This window comes from Myotis yumanensis, unplaced genomic scaffold (genome assembly GCF_028538775.1).
Source record: "Myotis yumanensis isolate MYYU_CA2020_CCGP unplaced genomic scaffold, mMyoYum1.0.hap1 SCAF_19, whole genome shotgun sequence".
Lineage (NCBI taxonomy): Eukaryota > Metazoa > Chordata > Mammalia > Chiroptera > Vespertilionidae > Myotis > Myotis yumanensis.
The window spans coordinates 27,134,583-27,156,972 of NW_027223770.1; the positions used below are offsets into that span (position 1 = coordinate 27,134,583).

Sequence of the window (22,390 nt, forward strand, 5' to 3'; positions counted from 1 at the left end):
CAAATACAGCAGGCTAATTTTTCAGCTGGTAATTTTGTACGGCCTAATAATGATGTAATGAATATCCAAAGGCCCTGGGCGGAAGGAGGCCCCACCCTGCTCTACAGCAGCTTTCCTGAAGGTTCTCCCCAGCAATTTGGAAACAGAGTCGGGAGGGAGAACTGACCGATGGCTGGTTTCTTAGCAACCAGAGTCCAGTATGTAACAAAGTGGCCCTGCCCTTGCATGTGAAGGACAAGGTCAGGTGGAGTTCGAACCACTTCCCCCAGGTGAGGCCCTGTCTGAGCCACCTCCAGCCGGGACACCTCAGTGCGTGCCGCTCAACGCGCCAGGTGAGCCCTGGCCGGTTGGCTCAGTGGACGGAGCGTCGGCCCACAGACCGAAGGGTGGGCTGGTGCCTTGGTTGCAGGCTTGATCCCCGACAGGGGACCATGTGGGAGGCCACCGATCCATGTGTGTCTCTTTCACTTGTCTCTCTTCCCCCCTTCCACTCTCTCTAAAAATCAGTGGAAAAATACCCTCTGGTGAGAACAAAAAAAAAAACAAAAAAGACGAAGGCGACCATGGGACCTCTGCCCTAGAATCCCCCCAGCAGCCACACGGCAGATCAACAGCGGCAAGGGGTGTATTTGGCGTAAAGAAGCTTGTGTTACCGAGTTAATGCAGAAGTCTGGCCTCCGCGTGCACGCGCGTATTAAATAGAAACGGAGGGGCCACAGTCACCTAGGACACACGGGGAGGGCCTGGGTGTCCGCACACACTCCGCAGAGTCTGGCAAGTTTTCCACGTGCTTCCTCGGAGCGGACAGTCTGTCTGAGGCTCCGTTTTGAGGGGCGCCTGACCCGAGGGGTGTGCGAGGCGGTGAGCCCTGGGCCGCCGGGTCTGTGGCAGGCCCGCGGCGCCGGGCGCAGGTGCGGGTGCAGGTCCAGGTCCGAGGGCGGGCGGCTCACAGGTGCTGCAGGGCCTCCTGTGCCTGCTCCGTGTAGCCGTCGTCCCGGTGGGCGCGGGCCCACTGGCCGAAGGACTCCTGGCCGTGCGGGCCCCGCTGCGTGGTGGCCAGGCGCTTCTTATCCCGGGAGAAGAAGCTAAACCTGCGGGGGAAGAGAGACGTGAGCGCCGCCCTCGGGGCACAGAGCGGCAGAAGGGGCGGGAGCAAACCCAGGCAAGGGAGGAAGGAGCACACGGGGTGCGGCTGGAGTTAAGCTGGAAAGCAGCAGGGATTCGGGTCACGGTCACGTCACGGCCCCTCGGAGGGGACGGTGTGAATGGGGAGCGCCACCTCCTCCCGCCCCCTACGAGGACCGTCCCACCGGTGGAGGTGAAGGGCTGCTGGAAGCCTCCCTCCCGCCGCCTCAGCCTCAGGGGGCGGGGAGGTGAGCCAGAGGCCACGCGTGTGAGACGGCGTGGGGCGAGCAGGCGGACAGACGTTTCCGTATGTAGTTATGTTTATGGAACGAATCAGCACACCTCAGGGCCCAGATGGCACGGATGTTACTGCTCAGGAGGAGGCAGAAGCAGGGATGTAAGGAAAATGAGACGATTAAAAACCCGTGAACGGACATGTGGCTCCGATTAGGGAAACACCGCGACTATCGGACGTGAGTGCAGCCTGGGAGGCGTCATTCTGGAGCGACAAAAACTGACTTATGGTGGAAGCCTGGCGGAGCGGTCACCTTGTGAGAAACGGCGACTGTAGCCTGGCCCCGGGCAGTGTGGCTCAGTGGCTGAGCGTCGACCTATGAACCAGGAGGTCACCAGTTCAATTCCCGGTCAGGGCGCGTGCCCAGGTTGCGGGCTCAATCCCCAGTAGGGGGGCGTGCAGGAGGCAGCCGGTCTATGGTTCTCTCTCTTCCTTGATGTTTCTCTCTCCCTCTCCAGTGTCTGAAATCAATAAAAACATATTTAAAAAAACAAAAACACCTGAATGTAGACCACGAGGCCTTTTGAAAACAGCTGCCTACTGACCGCTGATCCATCGGAGCGCACCACCCAACGCCCAGAAGATGAAGGTGGCATCACAGGCCCGTTTCCAACGAGGTCTGCGGCCTCCTCCTGGGCAGAGACCTGGGCCCGACCGTCCACCCGGCTGGCCCCCCTGGAGGGCTTCTAACCCCTTCCCGCCCTCCCCGCCTCCAACAGGTTCCTTCGATCCTCACCAAGTTCTCCTCCTCCCGAGTCCTGGTTTCTGACCTTGGTAAGTGACCCAACTGCTCAGCCACGCTTCCGGGCACAGGGACAGGGAGGAGCCACCGAGAAACCCCAGCTGCAGACCCACTGTGTGCAGTTCCCTGTCTGCTCGCCTGTTCGCTGTGTGTGTGTGTGTGTGTGTGTGTGTGCGCGTGTGCCCGCTTGTGCTCGCAGGCCTGTGCGCTGCGGCCCATGGAGCTCAGTGTGAGTCCCATCCGGGTGACATGACTGGCCTCCTCTGTGGCTACTCGGCCCTGCAACCACCTCCCAGCGGGAATACGTGGTCCTTCCTCGCAGGCCTGGGGCGAGTGGATCTGTCGGGAAGCCCTCCCTCCCGGCTACGACCTCTTCCGTGACAGGTGCACAAGGGGCTGACGGAGGCACAGCCTGTACCCTGGGCCACGTGTGAGCTCGTTCCAGGGGTCGTCAGGGCAACAAGCCGGCCACAAACACAGCAGCCACACAGCTGTCACGTGCCCCCTCCGCCCCCCTCAGGTAAGCAGGCCAGCCACGTGCCACTTCCGTCCAAGGGGACACAGAGGGAATCAGCACATAGGTCCCCTCCTTTGCTTTTCCTTTAAAAAAAAAAAAAAAAAAAAGCCAGATCAGCTCGACTGGTGTGGCTCAGGGGTTGAGCATCAGCCTATGAACCAGGAGGTCAGGGTTCGATTCCCGGTCAGGGCACATGCCCGGGTATCGGGCTCCACCCCCAGTGAGGGGCGTGCAGGAGGCAGCCGATCGATGATGTTCCTGTCTCATGGATGTTTCTCTCTCTATAAATCAATTAAAAATATTTTTTTAAAAAGCCAGATGGACTAGCTTCCTGACGTCAGCTTGGCAAACACAGACGTTTAGAAAGCTGGGCGTGAAGACTGAGAACACGTGTTAGTGTCGCGGGGGTGGGGGAGGGGTGGGGGTCGCAGTGGGCGTGGTTACTGACCCGTCACTTAAAGGACCTTCTTTACTGGACCACGGACAAGGTGGGTTTAGAACAGAAACAGAAAAGACAGAGTTATCGGTGGCAGAGCCAGGACGTCCGGGCCTCACGAGGCGAGCACATCGGGCGCCGTGAGCGGCACGTCTGAGCCCGCGCTCGACACCCACTGCCCCGGGGACACGCAGGTGGCGGCCATGCAGCCAGTGCGGCCAAGGGCACGGGCCAGCCCAGCGGCAGCCGCGGCAGCACACACGCCCCAGGCCAAGCTCAAAACCAGATGAGAAACACCCAGTGCCTACGAGGGACACGAGTCGTCGCACGGGCTGCAGGGTGGGGTCGTCGAGGATCAGTCCAGCCGCTACCATGGGCATTATGGCTGTAAAGATCCTGCTCGGAAAAGGACAGACAGACAGACAGATAGCGGTGAAGAGCAGGAGGCACGGAAGGAGGCCCGCCCCGTGTGACGGCGGAGCTGTGCCCCCTCCCCCCGTACGCTGTCCTAAACCGGGGCCTCCGACGGTGGCCCTGTGGGAGCAGGGTCCCTGCCGATGTACTTGGTTAAGATGAGGTTACAGGGGAGCAGGGTCCTTGTAAAGGGGGGTGTGGAGACGGACACGCACACGGGAAGGAAGGCCACGTGGGGAGGAAGGGGGAGGTCAGGGGAAGGTTCTAGAAGCCAACAAAGGCCAACACCAGCCCCAGGAGAGAGGGCGGGGCAGGCGCTCCCTCACGGCCTCAGGAGGAATGACCTTCGACACCCTGGCCTTGGACTCGTAGCCTGCAGAGCGAGGAGCCTGTCTGTGCTGTAAGCCGCCTGGTCCCCAGCAAACCACCCAGCAGGTGACAGCCCCCGAGGGAGGACAGGGGCAGGGCAAGCCTGGGGCGGGGACGGCCGAGGACAGGAGGGCGCGTCGGGCCCCTAGCTGGGCCAGGACAACCAGGAGCGCCCACCGACCCACTGCCGCGTATTTCGAACAGCTTGGCTTTTTCTCTTTTTGGGTTTTTCTGGGAGGCTGGCTGGGAAAGGACATAAACGGACTGTCTCGGACCAGGGGGGAGTCTCTGTGTGTGGATCGCCTTTGACGCGCCCCAGAGTGGCTGACATCAGGGCAGGGCCCCCGGGCGGCTGCTCACGTGACGGTGAGAAGAGGGGATGCCTTCTGTCAAATGATGGCCCCGCCCCCCGCCAGGCCAGAGGGCACAGTCAGCTTTCCAGGGGCTCCAAGCCACACGGTCCTGCACCCACCTTCGCCAGGACCCCCTCAGCATGACAGGGCTCCCCAAAGACACAGGCTTTGTGCGGGGATGGCCCTAGACATGTCTGGGCCTTCTGCCTGGACACACGCCGGCCAGACTGACGTACAGGGGCCCTGGGACACGGGCCTGTGTGGCCTCTGAATGGGCGCCCCTGCCTCCCGGGGGGAGCCCCTCCAGAAGCACCTCCCCCCAGGGCATGGCCCACCAGAAGGCAGCTGCGTCCTGGGTGCCCTGCAGCTGGTTTTAACTCTGGAAGGCAAACCAGGCGCGGCCCCAGCTATTTCTAGGCTGAAGCGGGAGGGTGGTGGGGAGGACAGGACAGCATGCCCCGCTGCCCCTACCGCTGCCCCCCTGGTGGCCGCTGTCTGACCCGCCGCCTCCCTGGCCCCCCTCTGCCTGCTTCCTGCCTCCGGCCAGCCCCTCCGCTCTGAGCTGCAGGAAGCAGCTGTGTGGGTCCCTGGGACCCCGATCGGGGGCTGGGGCCACACAAAGGGGGCACCGGTGCCTGGTGTCCACTTGGGACGAGCTGGAGTGGCTCAGGCGCTCCCGCGTGACCTGCCCGGCAGTGCCAGCCGGCCTCGGGGCCAGCAGCTGCACGATCAGATCACAAGCTATTCTTGGACCGTCTTCTGGGCACATTGTTTTGACTGGCAGCGGAGTTTCTGGTTCCCTCGAGCGGTTCAGCCCAGAAATGCAGACACTGGCGCCTCGGGCTTGTGGGCCTTGGAGAGATAAGGGAACTGGGCAGCCGGCCCACAGCTGGCGACTCAAGTAGGAGGGAGGGGCAGGGGCCGGGAGGAGGTGGGACAGCCCGGGTGGCAGACAAAAGGCCTGGGTTAAGTCCTGACTCCCAGGGCCTCACTTTCTTCTGAGAAATGGGGTGAACTGTCCCAGCTCGGAGCCACCCGACTCGGGGGGAAGACAACTTCGCTCAAGGGTATGAACTCTCATCACGATCTCAAAGGGTCTTTTGATGCAAAAAAACACTTGATGTGGCCCGGCCGGCGGGGCTCAGGGGTTGAGCATCAACCTAGGAACCAGGAGTCAAGGTTTGATTCCCAGTCAGGGCACAGGCCCGGGTTGCAGGCTCGATCCCCAGTGTGGGGCGTGCAGGAGGCAGCCGATCCATGACCCTCTCTCATCACTGATATTTCTCTCTCCCTCCCTCTCCCTTCCTCTCTGACATCAATGAAAATATATTAAAAAACAACAACACTGCAGTAGCTGTAAGTCTAGTTGAGGGCAAAGATAGGCTGCTCTTTCTTGCGTGTCCTCACAGCGCCCCGGGCCTGACTGCATGCATTACGCACCAATAACTAATCAATGAAGGTACGGACGGACAGGTGGGTGAGTCACCAGAGCAACGCAGAGATGCGGGGCGGACCTGGGCCCACTCCTGACCTCTCGAGCTGGGGTTCCAAGCCCTTAAGCAGCACGAGCCACGTCCCCCCGCCCCCAGCCTCAAGGACACACCCCAGCAGACCCACTCAAGCAAGCCTTCCCCACACCTCTGCCCAGGGACCCCAGGAGGACTCGGCACCCACACAGAGGTGAGCTCAAGTCAAGGGCAGGCCCCACGCGCCTGGTTAGGCCTGTCTCAGCGAGAGCTGGTTAGTGACAAGCCTGGCCCTCGGGCAGGTGCCCAGGAGGCGTGAGAGGCCAGGGAGCCGCCGGGGCAGCCGCCAGCGAGCAGCCGTGGGCCGGAAGCTCGTCACTTACAGTCGCTTGATCCCAGACTCCGGCTGGGGGGACATCCTCGGGTGGACGATGGGCGGGGGCTGGAGTATTCGATTTTCCTCTTCTATTTCTTCACTGGAAGGGGGTGAGAGGCGGAAGGCAAGCGTCAAAAATTCCAGGAGAGCTGGAACATTCCAGCAGGGTGTTGTCTGATGGCCTGGGAGGACTTGCACTTGGAAAAAGGGGGCCCCGGAGGCTGGCACCAGTGGCCTCTGCCTGGGGGGCTGCCCCTGGTGGCGGGGGGGGGCATGGCAGTGAGCAGGGAGGCGGGCCCTGCAGGCGACGGGCACAGGGGCCTGGGACCCCTTGGCTTTGGGACCGTGTGCGGCATCGCAGGGACGGACCCACATCTCCATTTCCAGTTTCCTTTGAAGATTCCAGCCAGAGAGAACTACGGTGGAACCTCGTTTCTCGACCGTCCCCCATCTCGAACAATTCCCTTCTCCACCCGGCGCCCTCTCGTGCCGATACCCGTACGCGCAGCCAGCACCTCGGGGACGGGGGAGAGAACTCGCGGGAGCGAGGGTTTCCCACCGAACGTCTCAGCGAGTCGCGCTGGGAAAGGCTTAGAAGCTGTTCTAGAACAGGTTCTTTTTTTTTTTTTTTTAAATATATTTTATTGATTTTTTACAGAGAGGAAGGGAGAGAGATAGTTAGAAACATCGATGAGAGAGAAACATCGATAGGCTGCCTCCTGCACATCTCCTACTGGGGATGTGCCTGCAACCCAGGTACATGCCCTTGACTGGAACCGAACCTGGGACCTTTCAGTCCGCAGGCCGACGCTCTATCCACTGAGCCAAACCGGTTTAGGCAGAACAGGTTCTTTTTGCTTCTGTTGCTGCTTATCATAATCGTTAAATTTCCCTTTTTTACTGTAATTTCCTTTCCTTTTAGTTAAATGCTCATTTACATTTTGTGTCCTCTTAGTTCTTAAAGTGTTTCTTTACAGCACAAGAGACAAGTTCTGTATATAAGAAAGGTTAAAACGGAATCATTTGGGGTCTGGAACGAATTAATTCAATTTACACGATTTCTAATGGGGAAAAAGAGTCGGCTTTCCAACAGCCTCCGGAACCAAGTAAGTTCGAGAAACGAGGTGCCACTGTACTTCCTGTTTCCTGTCCCTGCAAATGCTGGTCTCCATGCCTTTGTTTTCTCCCGTCTGGAACACGCCACCCGCCCCTCAACCTCCCCCGGTCCTGAAGGGTACCCTCTCCTTTAGAGCAGGCCCCGTTCAAATGCCACCTCCTCCATGAAGCCTTCCCAGAATGAGACTTCGGCCAGAGAGAGGCCCCAGAACAGACGCAGATGCAACCCTTGTCTTCTAGGAGCCCCCTGTCCCCAGGCTCCGCGCGACCTCGGGGCGCCACTGGGGCTCCCGGACGCTCACCTCTTATAGTACGCCAGCTCCTCCTGCAGCAAGAACACCTTGGACTTGAGCTCGTTCCTCTCGTGCAGCACATCCCGCAGCTCCTGCAGCGTGAAGCGGGGGCGGTTGGGGTCCTTGAGGTCCATGGCCGCCTTCTCCGCCTCCGAGATGCTCTCCTCCCCGCCGGGCTCCGCCTGCAGGAGGCAGAGATGCTGCTGAGCTCCTGGCCGCATCCTGTCACGCCCACTGCCCACCCTCCCGGCCCCAGCAGCTGGCCCAGGGCGCTATTTTAGGCACCGGCAGCCTCCGCTCCCCTTCTGTGAAGGCCTCTGGGGACGAAAGCCGGCGGCCACCTGTCCATTGTCTGCCTTCTCAATTGCCCAACCGGACAGCCAGACCCCGCGCCTCCCCACCTGACTCGGGGTTTCATTACCAGCTGCATTCAGAGGCGGCCAAGGAGGAGAATCCGCACTCCAAGGCCGCCACCTCAGACCCGCCTGTGTCCCTCTCCCAGCCTCTCTCAGCCCGCTGCGATCGATGGATCGATCGGTCGGGCCAGAGCAGCTGGGATCAGCGCCTGCACATAATTCGCTCTACCTTTTCATTTGTGATTAAGTCACGTGCCTCTTCCCACTTGTGACCAGCCTTCTGGTCGAGCCCTTTCTCCCCCGTGGCCGTGGGCACGTTCCTTGGGGTTCAGTGGAAGCTCAGCTCAGGGGTGTAGGCGGGGAGAGGATCACACGGACGGATCCCAGCATGCTGAGTCACCTGATCCAGGCCAGATCCGAACCTGGTCCTCCCACCCTCTGCCAGAAAAAGGAACTTTACGCAAATGACGATAAGCCCACTGACATGGCTCTGTGGTTGAGCATAGACCCATGAACCAGGTCCAGGTTCGATTCCCGGTCGGGACACAGGCCCGGGATGCAGGCTCCATCCCCAGTGGGGGACGTGCAGGAGGCAGCTGATCCATGATTCTCTCTCATCATTGATGTTTCTCTCTCTCTCTCTCATTGGTTTCTCTCTCTCTCTCATTTACTCTCTGAAATCAATAAAATTTAAAAAAGGAGGAAAAACTCAGGACAAGAGGGAACTTCCGCTCCAGAACAGGAGAATGAGGGACTGAAATAAAGACCCTCCCGACCCCCCAAAACAAACACCCCACAGCGGCACAGGCCAATGGGATGCGGCCGGGATGCTGGGCTCCAGAAGGCATCCTGGGAGCTGGACAGGCTGTTCTGGGAAAGGACACTTGAAAGGAGACACCCCCCCTCGGGGCAGGTCAGGTGACAGAAGGGCCACTTGGCAGGCAAGGGGGGGGGGGTGACCCAGAGTCAGCAAGCAGCAGGCGGCAGGGCAGCAGGAAACCCAAACCTGACACCCCCTCCCCCACACACACACACCAGCTGGGGATCAGAGTAGGGCCCCGGCCCACCCAGGAACCAGGGGAGGACGTGCTGGAGGACTTCACCTCCCAGGAAAGCGCGTGCGCGGGGCACGCCTCCGGCTGGGCTGTGGTCATGGCAGCCCTCTGCACAGCTAGACTCTGACGGTGCCCCCACCCACGACCCGTGTGGCCGGTGCCCGGTGCCCGGTACACAGCAGGAGCTCACTAATGGCGACATTTCTCTTCCCCTGCCCAGGTTAACCACGGAGCGTCCCTGAATGTCTAACAACACGCATTCAACATGTGTTAAGCGTTAACCTTGTGCTGCTGGCCACTGAGCTAATGAGGTGAATCAGACAGGAATGTGCAGGTGGAGGGAAGAGCCACATAAATGGAAACTCACTCGGTAACAAGCACAGTGAAAGGGTGCGAGACACCCAGCTCTAACGGAGGGTCGCAGAAGGCGTTACTGCAGATGCGGTCTCCGTGCATGGGGTCTTGACGGATGTGTAGGAGTTTGCTAGGAACTATGCCTCCCCCCATCCCCCGTCTCTGCCCCTCATTTTGTTTGGCTCTGACTGTATTATTCTAAGACTTCTGATCAGTGGCCAAAGAGTTTAGATCAGAAGACTTCACACTAAAGCTTAGGTTTTGGGCTCCCTTTTGGATAAAAATGGGAAGATTGGGTCACACTGGACCCGCACGGGGACACTGTTGCTGCGTAGCTGCCACTCTCTGTACCTGCTCTTCCCACGGCTGCTGACTCCCCACAGCTTTTTCCTTCTCGGCCTCGGACCCTGAGGCATCAGGGGCCCCTTCAGTGGCCCCATCTCAGGCTCCACACTCCCTCCAGGCCCTCCCTCCCCGGAACTCAGGTCCTGCTGTCACTGGGGCAGGTCCCAGGTTCCCGAGGCTCTGGGAGGGGCCATGTGACAGGCGCCCCGCCGCCCGGGAAGGCGAGAAGCCCTCGAGAGGCTGCCCAGAGCCGGGAAGTGCCACCAGCGGACCAGACGCCGGCAGGTTTCCCACCACAGAAAGGTAAGGGCAGTGCCGTGCGTGACGGAAGCTGGGCTGACGCTACGGTGGCCTCACACTGCAGCACAGTAACCAACCAGTCAGCACGCGCACACCCTCAACCACACAGTGCTCTACGTCAGCCTGATCTAACACGAATGAATACGTTCACACAATGAGCCTGGCTGGGGCTGCCAGGTGGCTGACCATGGCCCCGGAGGTCACGGTTCGACTCCCGGTCAGGGCACATGTTCAGGGCGCAGGGGGCGTGCATGAGGCAGCGGATCAGTAATTCCCTCTCATCACTGCTGTTTCCGTCTCTCTGCCCCTCGCCCTGCCTCTCTGAAATCAATTAAAATATATAAGTAAACTGAGAGAGGCTTCCCTTCCCAAAGGCCTTTGGGCGCACTGCCGGCCCCTCTCCGGGCCTGTGTTTCTCCATCTCACCCTCGATAACCCAACAATATGCCTAGGAGCCCTTCCCGCCGGACTGGGGGACCCCTATAAACACTGCTCACATGGGGACCCCTATAAACACTGCTCTCAAGCCGGCGTCTCCCCTTGCTCAGCCCAGAGGCTGCCATCAGCCCCACCGAAGGCTCCTCGGAGCCCGAGCGCTCTCTCTCTGGAGGAGGGAAGGCTGTTTCACAGGGAGTGTCTGAGCCCCTTAGAACGTGGGGGCTTCCCAGGCAGCTTTGCCATCAGGTCCTGCCTCTTGGGCTGCTGCCCGGGGGGGCAGAGGAGGGACAGCTGGGAGCTCGGGCTTCTCCGGAGGCCACGGGTCCTGATGCAGTGCCTGGGGCAGCCCTGATCGGCCCGTCCCAGCCGCCATCGGCCGATCGGCAGCGGGCCTTCTAGGCTTACGGCACCAGGGACCGTGGAGGTGGCCTGGGTTATCTCGGATTGTCCGCTGCTCCCACGAGGCGCCCTGGGCACAGCCGGAGGGAGAAGCCCAGCCCCGCTGCTCCCTGGGGAGGTCTGGGAGCCCGGCCGACAAGCAGTGGGGCCTGTGCAGAGGTGTCAGGGGGTCACGCCTCCATCAGGGCCTCCATCCCGAGGCCTGGCCCCCTGCGCACGCCTCCTGCTGCCTGGGCCCGTCACGGCCACTTCCCAGGCCCAGCAAAGGGGATCGACTGTGCGATTCAGCCCGAAACCCGGCCTCACCCGATGGCTCCTGTCTGCTTTCCTCGCGTACTTAAAAGACCACACAAGCCTGGCCCATGGCTCAGTGGTTGAGCGTCGACCTATGAACCAGGAGGTCACGGTACGATTCCCAGTGAGGGCACAGGCCCGGGTTGCGGGCTCCATTCCCAGTGTGGGGCGTGCAGGAGGCAGCTGGTCCATGACTCTCTCTCATCACGGATGTTTCTATCTCTCTCTCCCTCTCCCTTCCTCTCTGAGATCAATAAAATTATTTAAAAAATAAAATGTAATTTATGTACCATAAAATCCACTCTTTTAAAAGTACAGAATTCGGTGTTTTTAGTCCATTGAGTTGTGCGACCATCACCACTAATTCCCGAAATTTTCATCACCCAAGGGAAACCCTGTCGCCATTAGCACTCACTCCCCATCGCCCCCCGCCCCCCGGCCCCCAGACCCTGCAGCCACCGTCCGCTTTCTGCTCTGTGGATTTGCCTGTTCTCGACCTCAAGTCACCGGAATCATGCAGCATGCGGCCTTTGTGTTGGCTACTTTCATGCAGCATGTTTTCTTTTTTTTTAAAAAAAAATATATTTTATTGATTTCTTACAGAGAGGAAGGGAGAGGGATAGAGAGTTAGAAACATCGATGAGAGAGAAACATCGATCAGCTGCCTCCTGCACGTCTCCCACTGGGGACGTGTCCGCAACCCAGGTACATGCCCTTGACCGGAATCGAACCTGGGACCTTTCAGTCTGCAGGCCGACGCTCTATCCACTGAGCCAAACCGGTTTCGGCAAATGCAGCATGTTTTCTAAGTTCATGCATGTTATGGTGTGTGTCAGCGCTTCATTCCTTTTCATGGCTGAGTAATATTCCACTGATTGGACAGACCACACTTGGTTTATCCATGAATCATCAATGCAGGTTGTTCCTACCTTCTGGCTACTGTGAGCAGTGCTGCTATGACCTTGCAGTATGATCCGTAGTTATTGGGATGAATGAGTGAATGAGTGAGTGAATGAATGAATGAATGAATGGAGAATGGCAGGTGCCCCCTAACCACCTCTGAGCTGCCTACTCTGGGCTACAACGCTGGGGGCCCAGACCTGCCTCTACCCCCCACTGTGTCCTCCAGGCAGCAGCTCGCGCTCTCTGGGCCTCCGTCCCGTAAAGCGTCACGGGGAAAAGGCAGCCCCAGCCGGCGTGCACTCACCTCGGGCTCCTCCTCGCCGTTCTGGCTGGGGTCGCCCCGCAGCCGCTCCCGCAGCTTCCCGAGCTCCGCCCGCAGGCTGCCCATCTCCTGCTCCTTGGTCTGCAGGTCGGCCTCCAGCTCGACCTTCTGCTCGATCAGGGCCTTGCCCTGAGCCTCCACCACCGTGATGCGGTGCCGGAGGTCGTGGTTGATCTTCATCAGCCGCGTCTGCTGCTGCTGCAGCTGCGGGGAGAGAAAGGCCACTGACGGGGTGCCCCGCGGGGCTCACGCCGCGCACGCACAAGGCAGACCACCCCGCGCGTGCCACTCGTCCTGCCCACGTCTTCATGGGTTTGACATGTGTTCACATAGCTCTGCCGGTGCCAGAGACGGGCGACGTGTCTATTTACTGTGGTAACTTTATGGCAGATGGAAGATGCGTGTCTTGTTAGTACAGGAAGACAATTTCCCAGCAGATGGAAGTAACGTGCCTGGAGAAAGGGGTGTGTGTTGTTTTTTTAAATTATGTTTTTACTGGTTTTGGAGAGAGAGAAAGGGAGAGGAATAGAGATACAGTGACATCCATGATGAGAGAGGATCATGGACCGGCTGCCTCCTGCACGCCCCCTGACTGGGGATCGAGCTCACAACCCGGGCCTGTGCCCTGACCCGGAATCAAACCATGACCTCCTGGTTCATAGATTGATGCGCAAGCACTGAGCCACGCCGGCCGAGCAAGAAAGGGTGTGCTTTTCCAACTCAGGCAGAGACCCCCCCTGTGCACGGGTCCCTGCAGCAGCCTGGGGGGCGAGAGTGGGCGGGATCAGGGAACCATGCACTCCAGGGGGAAGCCTCAGGGTCAGAGCCAAGGCTGAGCAGGTCTGGGGCCTCCCCAGGGTGTGGGTGGCAGGTCCCTGGGTGGGGCCTTGGTCCCTCCCGCTGTTCCAGGGCTGGGCCCGCCAGGCCTCAGGCAGGATCCGCACCCCACGGAGCCCACGGAGCGAGACCCGGGGGGACGGGGAGCCCCCTGAGGGAGCTCTGTCTCTGGTTGGAACCTCTGGCCAGGAGGAGGGACACGGTGGGGCCGGTCACTCACAGCCTCGACGTCCTCGCTCTTCAGGCCCAGCTCCCGGTCCTTGGCGCGGATCTCGTCGCGCTGCTTGTCCACCACCTCCTTCAGCTTCTTCATCACCTGCCGCTCCCGCTCCGACATGCCTGGGAGGGGCAGCGAGACCTGCAGGTGAGCCCCCGCCCTGCCCGCTCGCCCCTGCGCAGCTCCCCGCTCCGTCCACCCCACGTCAGCACTTCCTCACTGGACAGCGCCCCGTCTGAGCCTTCCAGGGGTCCTGGGGGACAGTGTTGGCAGGTGAGGGACCCAGGCTGGGCCAGGCCAGTCACGCCAGCTCAGGGTCCTCCTGCCCTGGTGGTGGCATTGTCTGCCCAGAACCCAAGAATTTTCCAGACCCTTGGGTGTATCTTTTTTGTTGTTGTTAATCCTCACCTGAGGATATTTTTCCCATTGATTATTTTTTAGAGAGACTGGAAGGGACGGGGAGAGATAGAGAGAAACTTCGATGTGAGAGAGACACAGCAATTGGTTGCCTGCCACACGCACCCTGACCAGGGCCAGGGATCAAGCCTGCAACCGATCAGGATCGAACCCGGGACCCTTCAGTCTGCAGGCCGATGCTCTAGCCCAGTGGTCGGCAAATTGCGGCTCGGGAGCCACAGGCGGCTCTTTGGCCCCTTGAGTGTGGCTCTTCCACAAAATACCGACTTCTGCGCATGGGCCACGAAGTTTCAATCGCACTGTACGTGCGCGTGCACACGTGGTATTTTGTGGAAGAGCCACACTCAAGGGGCCAAAGAGCCGCATGTGGCTCGTGAGCCGCAGTTTGCCGACCACTGGTCTAGCCACTGAGCCAAACAGGCGAGGGCCCTTGAGCGTATCTTTGCAGCCCCATCTCCCTGGTCCAGTGGCTTGACACCCGCAGTTGGTCCCCGCAGGTGCTAACAAGTAGTTTCTGCCGCTGCCGCCCGCTGACCGAGGTCTGACAAGGAGCGGAGGTGCTTTAGAACCTGGAGGGTCCAGGGCGCGGGGGCAGGAGGCTGCCAGGGGCTCTGAGGGCAGTGCCTGCCACGCAGGGCTGGCTCCTCTCACCCCATCTCGCGACGGCACCCCTAAATCCTGTCTCCCCTAGGCCCACGGTCTAACTTCGAAGGCCACACCTTCTCCTTGGGACCCCTGGCCCAGCGCCTGTCCCTCTCACAGGTGGAGAGAGGCCGCTGTCCTTGTGTTCCCATGGTTTCCCAAGCAAATGAAAATATCCGGGGAAGGCACAGCCCGCCTGGCATCCGCCCGGTCTCCCGCCTGGTGGGGGCGGAGCCTCCCCAGCGAACCCTGTGGGAGCGGAGCCACGCGAGAATCTCACACCCTCCACGTGGCTGTTCACGACACGCCGGCGGGGACGCGCAGGCTCTCCCACACGGAGGGAGCTGCGCGCACAGGGCGGTGGTGGGCGAGGCGGCAGCCCCCGGCGCTCGGGTCCATGCCTGGGAACCTGAGGCCTCGGGGCCATCACTTGGGCAGGCAGGGGGGTTCCCAGGTCACCCCCAGAGGCCTGGGGTGCCCTGCAGAAACGTCACAGACAAGTTGGCTACGGGTTCTTGGACAAGTCAAAAGAGTTGCCATAGGACCCAGTAACTCCACTCCTGGGGAGAGACCCCAAAGCACTGAACACACGTCCACAGACACCCTGAGCACCGCGTGCACCTCTCTCACACCCCCCCCCCCCCGCCCCCGTGTGCTGCTGCTGTTAATCCTCACCCGAGGCTATTTTTCCATTGAATTTTAGAGAGAGTGGAAGGGAGGGGGGGGGAGAGAGAAAGACACATCACTGTGAGAGAAACACATCCATTGGTTGCCTCCCACAGGGCCAGGGATCGAGCCTGCAAAGGAGGTACGCGCCCTTGACCGGAATTGAACCCGGGACCCCTCAGTCCAAGGGCCAACGCTCTATCCACGGAGCCAAACCGGCCAGGGCTCCCCCGTTTTACTTCTTCCACGCTGGTGCCCGATGCCTGGTTCTTACGGGGAAGGGGAAGGGAGGACCCAAAGCCCAGGAACCCCTCGCTGCCCCCGAGGGTCAGGGTCAGGGTCAGGGCTGACCCCACGCCGGCCCAGCACTGGCCACCACCCGGGGCGGGGCCCTCTCTGTCCGTCCACATGTTTGTCTCCGCACAGGAGCACAGGCTCACGGGGCAGCTGCTCCCTCTCCTCCAACGTGTATCCCCAGCGCCCAGAAAAGCCAGAAAAGCGAGGCACCCGGAACAGTGCTGAGCGAGCCTCTCGCCTCATCTCCCGTGTGTCACTCAGGTCCTCTCGGACTGCGAGCTCGGCCACAGGAGAAAAGGCTTCGGAGATGAGCGTCGTAATTGCTCAGGACTGTCACCATGACTGTCCCCCGTGATGGGCGGGAACAGCCTTCTCCCCCCCCCCCCCCCGCCCCCTCCTCCTACCTTCGTGCTTCTGGAACTCCTCCTCGGAGAAGCTGACGTCCTTGTGGGAGAGGTTGGTCATCAGCTGCTTGTTCTCCTCCTGCAGCTGGGCGATCTGGGACAGGAGGTCCTGCGCCTCCCCCCGCCACACGTCCTCCACCAGCTCCAGCTCCTGCGAGGGCGCGGGCGCGGGGTCAGGGCCTGCCGGGCTGGGGCATCGGGCACACCGGCCCGCATGGCAACTTTGCAAACGACAGGAGGCGCCCTTCCCGTTTGGACCTGCCCAGGTGAGACCTGCCCAAGGTCCACTGCGGGCTCGCACGGCACCTGCTACCTGTCTGGACCGGACGGAGGAAGGAGCAGCCGCCGGTGACGGGGCCTCACAGGCCCAGCCGCTCTGGGGAGCCCACACCCCTGACCTTTGGACAGACCCTCAGTCAGGGCGGACTTCTCTCCAGGGAGCAAGAGGCTGCAAAGACCCCGGGGGCTGCCACCTGGCCCAGAGTTCCTCGTACGTCTCACAGGGGCATCTCTTGGAGCGTCCTGGGCCAGTTCCTGAGCCACTCCGAGCCTCAGTTCCCCTCAGCTGAGGAGCCCTAACATTACTCAACCGTGGAAAGGAGCGAAGCACTGACACCTGCCGCAATGTGGATGAACCTGGCAAACATCGCACTAGCCTGGCTGGTGTGGCTCAGTGGATAGAGCGTCGGCCTGCGGACTGAAGGGTCCCGGGTTCAATTCCGGTCAAGGGCGGGCACAGGCCGGGGTTTCAGGCTTGGTCCCCAGTAGGGGGCGTGCAGGAGGCAGCCGATCCATGATTCTCTCTCATCACGGATGTTTCTATCTCTCTCTCCCTCTCCCTTCGTCTCTGAGATCAATAAAAATACATTTAAAAAATAATAAAATAATATTAAAACAAAAACAAAACATCCACTAAGTGAAAGCGGCCAGACACGGAGGCCCACACAGTGCAGGATCCACTCCTGGGAAATGTGCCGAGTAGATAATCCACAGGCAGAGCAGCCTGGCCGCTGTCCGGGGCCGAGGCTGGAGGCGGGTAAGGAATGACTATTAAGGAATACGGGTGTGTTTTTTAGAGAGAGGAAGGGAGAGGAGAAAGAGCCACCTCCTGCGCGCCCCCCATCAGGGATCGAGCCCGCAACCTGGGCATGCGCCCTGACTGGGAATCGAACCGGCAACCTGGTGGTGCACGGCTAACGCCCAACCCACTGAGCTACCCGGCCAGGGCCATATGGGTTTTCTTTTCTGAGCAATGAGGATGTTCCAAAACGGACTGCAGTGATGTTCCAAAACGGACTGTAGTGACGGTTGCACAGCTCTGCGAAATGACTAAAACCATGGAGTCGTATGCTATAAGGGGTAAGTTGCATCATATGCAAATTATATTCAATAAAGCTGTTACCGAAAAACCTGGCATTTTGTAAAACTGCAAACTCGGCAGCATTATCGCCGCTGCCCTCACAGAACGCTGGTGAAGGCGTGGACACCGGAGCCTGCTTACCTGGATCGAACTGTCTCCGCCAGGTCCTAGCTGATGTTGGACAAACATTCAACCTTTGGGAGCCGGGGACAGGAGGCAAGGAGTGTAACCAGTGCCCCCAAGGACCCTCGTGAGGGCGAATGGTTCTGGACGCAGACCGCCTGGAAGTGCCAGCAGCAGGAAGGGCTGCGGCGGCTCCTCCCACGGCGGGTTCCTCCCACGGCCCGTCGCCAGCTGGCCCGGGGGCCGGCCGGCAGCATCGCCTCCGTGTGTCCCGGAATAAGCTCCTAACTCCGCTCCCCTTCTTTCGGAAGCTCTCGGCACGGGGAAAGGGGGGGCAGTAACTAGGTACTCAGCACAGCTGGCTCAAGGTCACAGGAGAGGTGAAGGGCAGGGCCTGGGTTCGATGCCCGGTCAGGGCACAGGCCCGGGTTGCGGACCCGATCCCCAGTGGGGGCCGTGCAGGAGGCAGCCGATCCCTGATTCTCTCTCATCACTGATGTTTCTGTCCCTCTCTGCCTCTCCCTTCCTCTCTGAAATAAAAATATTTTTAATAAGGTATGTTATTAAAATTAACCTCATCTGTGTCTCTTCATGAATGTGACAAGCCACACTGCATTTCCATGGGGCAGCACTGTGCTGGACAGGTGGGTCCCTGAGGGCCAAGACCTCACCTACTGCGGTCACTGCTCTCTCCCAGAACAGTGTCAGGTGCACAGTAGGTACTCAATAAATGTCTCTGTCTAACGAATAAACAATATATGCTACTTACATTACATGCCACTGGGCCCACACAGCCTGTGTTTCCTGCCTTCCCCATGCCCACCCCCACCAGGAGAGGACCCCGCTCCCCCTCTCTCACAGGCCCCCTGGGAGGCGCGGAGCACGCTGTGACTTGTCAATGGGCTTGCAGACTCAGTAACCAGGGCGAAGGAAGGAGGGAGGGAGGGAGGGAGGGATAAGATGGAGGACAGTTTCCACATTGTGGAAATAACACCTTGAAGAGCCACTGAGATTGCAGGGGCGGGGCGGGGTGGGGGTGGGACCCGAGGACTCTCAGTTCCCCAGGAAAACAATTGAAAAGGGGCTGGGGCTGGGATGGGGACAAGGCTGTGGTCCTGGGATGAGCCTCCTCCTCAGTGTTTACAAACAGGCCCCGCCCCTGAGCGCACTGGTGCTGGCTTCCTGGCCGACAGCCTTCCCGAGGCGACAAGGGCAGCTGGCGGGGCATTCCACCCACTCCAGGCCTGGTGGCCCCCGCCGCCTCCCGGGGGGGCGTCCCCGCTGCAGAAGGACCAAAGCCGGGGGTGCAGACATGGTTGCTAGGACTCTGTGTGGCTTGGGCTAAGCCCCTTGGTCCCTGTTAAGAAGCATGAGGGGCCGGGCCAGTGTGGCTCAGTGGTTGAGCACCGACCTATGAACCAGGAGTTCAGGGTTCAATTCCCAGTCAGGGCACATGCCCAGTAGAGGGTGTGCAGGAGGCAGCTGGTCAATGATTCACTCTCATCATTGATGTTTCTCTCTTTCTCCCTCTCCCTTCTTCTCTGAAGTCAATAAATTAATTTTTTTTTTTTTTTAAAAAAAAAGAGCCATGAGAGGGTTTCAAAGATCCTTCCCTCTCTGAGAGATGGAGCCCCCTGGGGCAGGAGTCGGGGTGCCTGGGATGGAGGTGGGGTCCCTGATGCCAGTGAAAACCTCTCCGGGCCTAAAGACAATGCTAACAGACAAGGCCCTCGCAATGAGCTGGGCTCTGTCCCCAACGCCTGACATACATGAACATACATGACATACATGAAGTCCTAGAGTCCTCACCACAACCCTACGAGGTGGGCAGTGTTATCCCATTTCACAGCTGGGGACACTGAGGCACAGAGAGGCGCGGTGACTTGCCCGAGATCACACAGCCCGTGAGTGGGAGGGCTGGAAGCCAGGCTGTCTGGCTCCAAAGTCCCTGCCCTGGGAATCGCGACATCAGCTGCAGCACCAGGCGCCGTCAAGCTGGCGGGGTGACCTGGGAAGGGAGCTTGAGTTTCCTTCCTGACCCCAGGGCACAGGGACCTCTGAGGACAAGCCCAGTCCAGCCTCACACACAGGTGCTCTCAGCTTCCCAGGACCTGCCCTCCGGTTAAGACTGCAGACACCGCCCTAGCCGGTGTGGCTCAGTGGATAGAGCGTCGGCCTGAGGACTCAAGGGTCCCAGGTTCGATTCCGGTCAAGGGCATGTACCTGGGTTGTGGGCACATCCCCAGTGGGGGGTGTGCAGGAGGCAGCTGATCGATGTTTCTCTGTCATCGATGTTTCTAACTCTCTATCCCTCTCCCTTCCTCTCTGTAAAAAAATCAATAATAAAAATATACAAAAAACCAACCAAACAAAAAACACATTTATTAAAAAAAAAAAAAAAAGAAAAAAAAAGACTGCAGACATGGCCTGGGCCCGGGCTATTTTCCGTGAAAAAACACTCAGACCTCAAAAGACCTACTAGGCCAGTGATGGTGAACCTTTTGAGCTCGGCGTGTCAGCATTTTGGAAAATCCTAACTTAACTCTGGTGCCGTGTCACATATAGAAATTTTTTGATATTTGCAACCATTGTAAAACACTTATATTTTTGATATTTATTTTATGTATTTAAATGCCATTTAGCAAAGAAAAATCAACCAAAAAAATGAGTTTGCGTGTCACCTCTGACAGGCGTGTCATAGGTTCGCCATCACTGCACTAGGGCGTAGGCGACGGCCTGCTGGGGGTTCAGAGAGGCACAGTGTATTTCCTGAGGCCACACAGCACGCTGGAGCCTGCCAGGCACCTGGGCCCCAGGAAAGGCGTTTCCTCCTGTTCCCAGGCGGAAGGTGTCTGACAGGAGCTTCCCGGAGCGGAGCGCTTGACCGGAAACCAGTCTCCCACTTCCTCTTCTCCAGGCACCTGAGCTGGACGACTGGCCCAGGGGGGAGGCCCTGAGTCACCAGCCCATAGGGATTCTTGTTCACAGGGCAGAGGCTTAGCTTTAAATCTGCCCCATTTCATTGCCTTCCCCCAATTCACTCTTTTAAAATATATTTTTATTGATTTCAGAGGAAGGGAGAGGGAGAGAGAGAGAAACATCCATGATGAGAGAGAATCATGGACCGACTGCCTCCTGCACGCCTCCCACTGGGGATGGAGCCCGCAAACCGGGGCCTGTGCCCTGACCGGGATTCGAACTGGGACCTCCCGGTTCCTAGGCTGACGCTCAACCACTGAGCCACACCAGTGGGCATCCTTCCCCCAACTTAAACCACCAGAGACACTAGAATGATCTTCACTGGGGACCCGGCTCTCGCAGCACTAAGGTGGGACAGGTCCTTCCCCCCCCACACAACCTCAGTGTTTTCATCTGTGAGATGAAGATCATTCCTTCCTCACAGCCTTGTGAGAACTGAAAATAAAATCCAGGGGGAGAGAGCACCCGGGAGCACAGGCTGATAACCCAGGAGGAAGCCTGGGAAGCGATTTGCCAAGAGGAACCCAGGGACCCCGGTCCCCCAGGGGCTGGAAGCCAACCCCCTCTGCACTCTGGGGGGCCCTGAGATAGAAGGAAAAAAGGGGGCTGTATCTCCTCTTCCTGGGTGACAGGGAAGGGCAGGAAGCTGATTCCATTTCTGAAAAAAATGTAATATCATCTGGGCCGTTTAGATGCTATCTCGTTACGTTTTATTCTAAGTTGGCTCCTATTACTGTCACCATGGGACATGCGAGGAAATCAAGCCCAGAGAGGTTAAGGAACTCGCCTGAGGTCACACAGCTATTGAATGGTCAAGGTGGGATTGGAACTCGGGTCTGACTCCACAGAACTGCCCTTCATCCCCGGGTGGTACAGGACAGTGTCCCCGGCTGGGCAAGAGCGGCCCGGGCCCCCCACCCTCCTCGGGTCCCTGCCTTCCCGTCCGTGCGCGCGCCCCGCGCTGACGGGCCCCTGGCCCGGAGGGGCCCCCCGCGGCCGCGGCCCACCTTCTGGTGCTTGCGCTCCTTCTCGATGCGGTCCACCCTCTCGAGGCGCAGGCGGTCCAGCTCCAGGCGCAGCTCGTCCAGCTCGGGCGCGACGTGGTGGCGGCTGACCAGCACCTCCAGGATCTCCAGGACGCGCACGACCTTGGGCATGAGGCGCGCGATGGCCTCGCAGCCGTGCTGGTCGATGACCCGCTCGAACTCGTGGCCCACCAGCGCCGCGATGTCGTACACGTCCATGACCGTCAGCTCCGCCACGTTCTTCTCCAGCGCCGACCCCCGCTCCTGCTCCTCCATCGCCCCGCCAACTAGTGCAACTCCCCAAACTCGCCGCGGTCGGGGCAGCGTCCGCCGGGCCCTCCCCGCGCCCCTCTCCGGCCGCGCTCAGCGGGCCCTCGGGCGGGGGCGCAGCGGGCGGGCGGCCGGCATCGGCGCGGGCGGAGCGGCGGCCCCGGAGCCCGGGCGGCAATCCGTGCGCGGGAGCCGGCGTCTGCTCGGCCCGGATCCTGCTCCCAAGTCGGGGGAGGAGGTGGGGGAGGAGGAGGAGGAGAAGGTGGAGGGGAAAGAGGAGGAGGAGGAGGCGGCGGCGGCGAGGAAGGCGCGCGTGCGCAGGCCCGCGGCGCCTCCCAAGTTGGGAATCCGAGTTGGGCGCAATGGAGGCGCGGGGTCTGGCCGGAGAGGGGGCCGCGCTGCCCTCGGAAACAGTTCTCGCCCGCGGGTCGTCCCCACGCCCAGGGCCTGGGAAGGAAGGGCGGCCGCCGCGGCTCCGGGAAACTTTGGCGGCGGCGAGACCGGGTGACCGACTCCCCCCGCGGGGATGCCGCGCGCCCCGCCCAGATCCCGGCCTGGCGAGGGGCGCGTCCGGCTTCTTCCGCCTGAGGGCGCCCTGGGGTCCCCACGGGCACCGACCCCTCCCCTCCGCCGACTCGGCGGCCCCCGACCCCCGCTCCACCCGCCCGCGCCCCCCGCGCGTCCCTCCCCACGCACCGCCCCCTCCTGGATCCCGGCCGGGTCCTGGCTCCTCCCCGCCCCTCTCGTCCCCGGGAAAGGAGGGGGTCCGAGGCTAGCCCGGAGGAGCGGGGGCGGCGGCGACAGGGATGGGGGTCGCTGGTCCTGGACGATGGCCGCGTCGGGGGGCGGCCCCCGCTTTGGGGAGGGTGGAGGGGTGGACGCCGG

The 22,390-nt window shown here is 60.4% G+C and overlaps 1 protein-coding gene across 3 annotated transcripts; it reads right to left on the reverse strand.

Annotated features, from left to right (window-relative positions):
• Nucleotides 1–607: 607 nt before the first annotated feature.
• RILPL1 (Rab interacting lysosomal protein like 1) lies at nt 608–22,096 on the reverse strand. 3 transcript variants are annotated; one of them, XM_070399265.1, is made up of 8 exons: nt 21,218–22,096; nt 15,749–15,899; nt 13,326–13,444; nt 12,251–12,472; nt 7,512–7,684; nt 6,101–6,193; nt 3,128–3,151; nt 608–1,091 (listed from the first exon to the last, which is right to left on the reverse strand). In XM_070399265.1, exons 1-8 carry the CDS (start codon nt 21,509–21,511, stop codon nt 947–949), a joined length of 1,221 nt encoding a protein of 406 aa, XP_070255366.1. In that variant the 5' UTR covers nt 21,512–22,096; the 3' UTR covers nt 608–946. The 3 variants fall into 3 exon arrangements, with proteins under 3 accessions (XP_070255366.1, XP_070255367.1, XP_070255368.1); XM_070399267.1 differs by lacking the exon at nt 3,128–3,151 and adding an exon at nt 3,424–3,511 and having other exon boundaries at nt 1,001–1,091; nt 21,218–22,095; XM_070399266.1 differs by lacking the exon at nt 3,128–3,151 and having other exon boundaries at nt 21,218–22,088.
• Nucleotides 22,097–22,390: the final 294 nt, after the last annotated feature.

Bases quoted from the DNA above. Each gene is read 5' to 3' on its own strand.
- RILPL1 (XM_070399265.1), bottom strand. From the start codon at position 21,511: ATGGAGGAGCAGGAGCGGGGGTCGGCGCTGGAGAAGAACGTGGCGGAG. The intron at 13,445-15,748 runs GTAGGAGGAGGG...TGCCCCTCCCAG, and splicing joins GGAGTTCCAGAAGCACGAAG to GCATGTCGGAGCGGGAGCGG. The intron at 6,194-7,511 runs GTGAGCGTCCGG...ACCCCCTTCCAG, and splicing joins GAGCTGGCGTACTATAAGAG to TGAAGAAATAGAAGAGGAAA.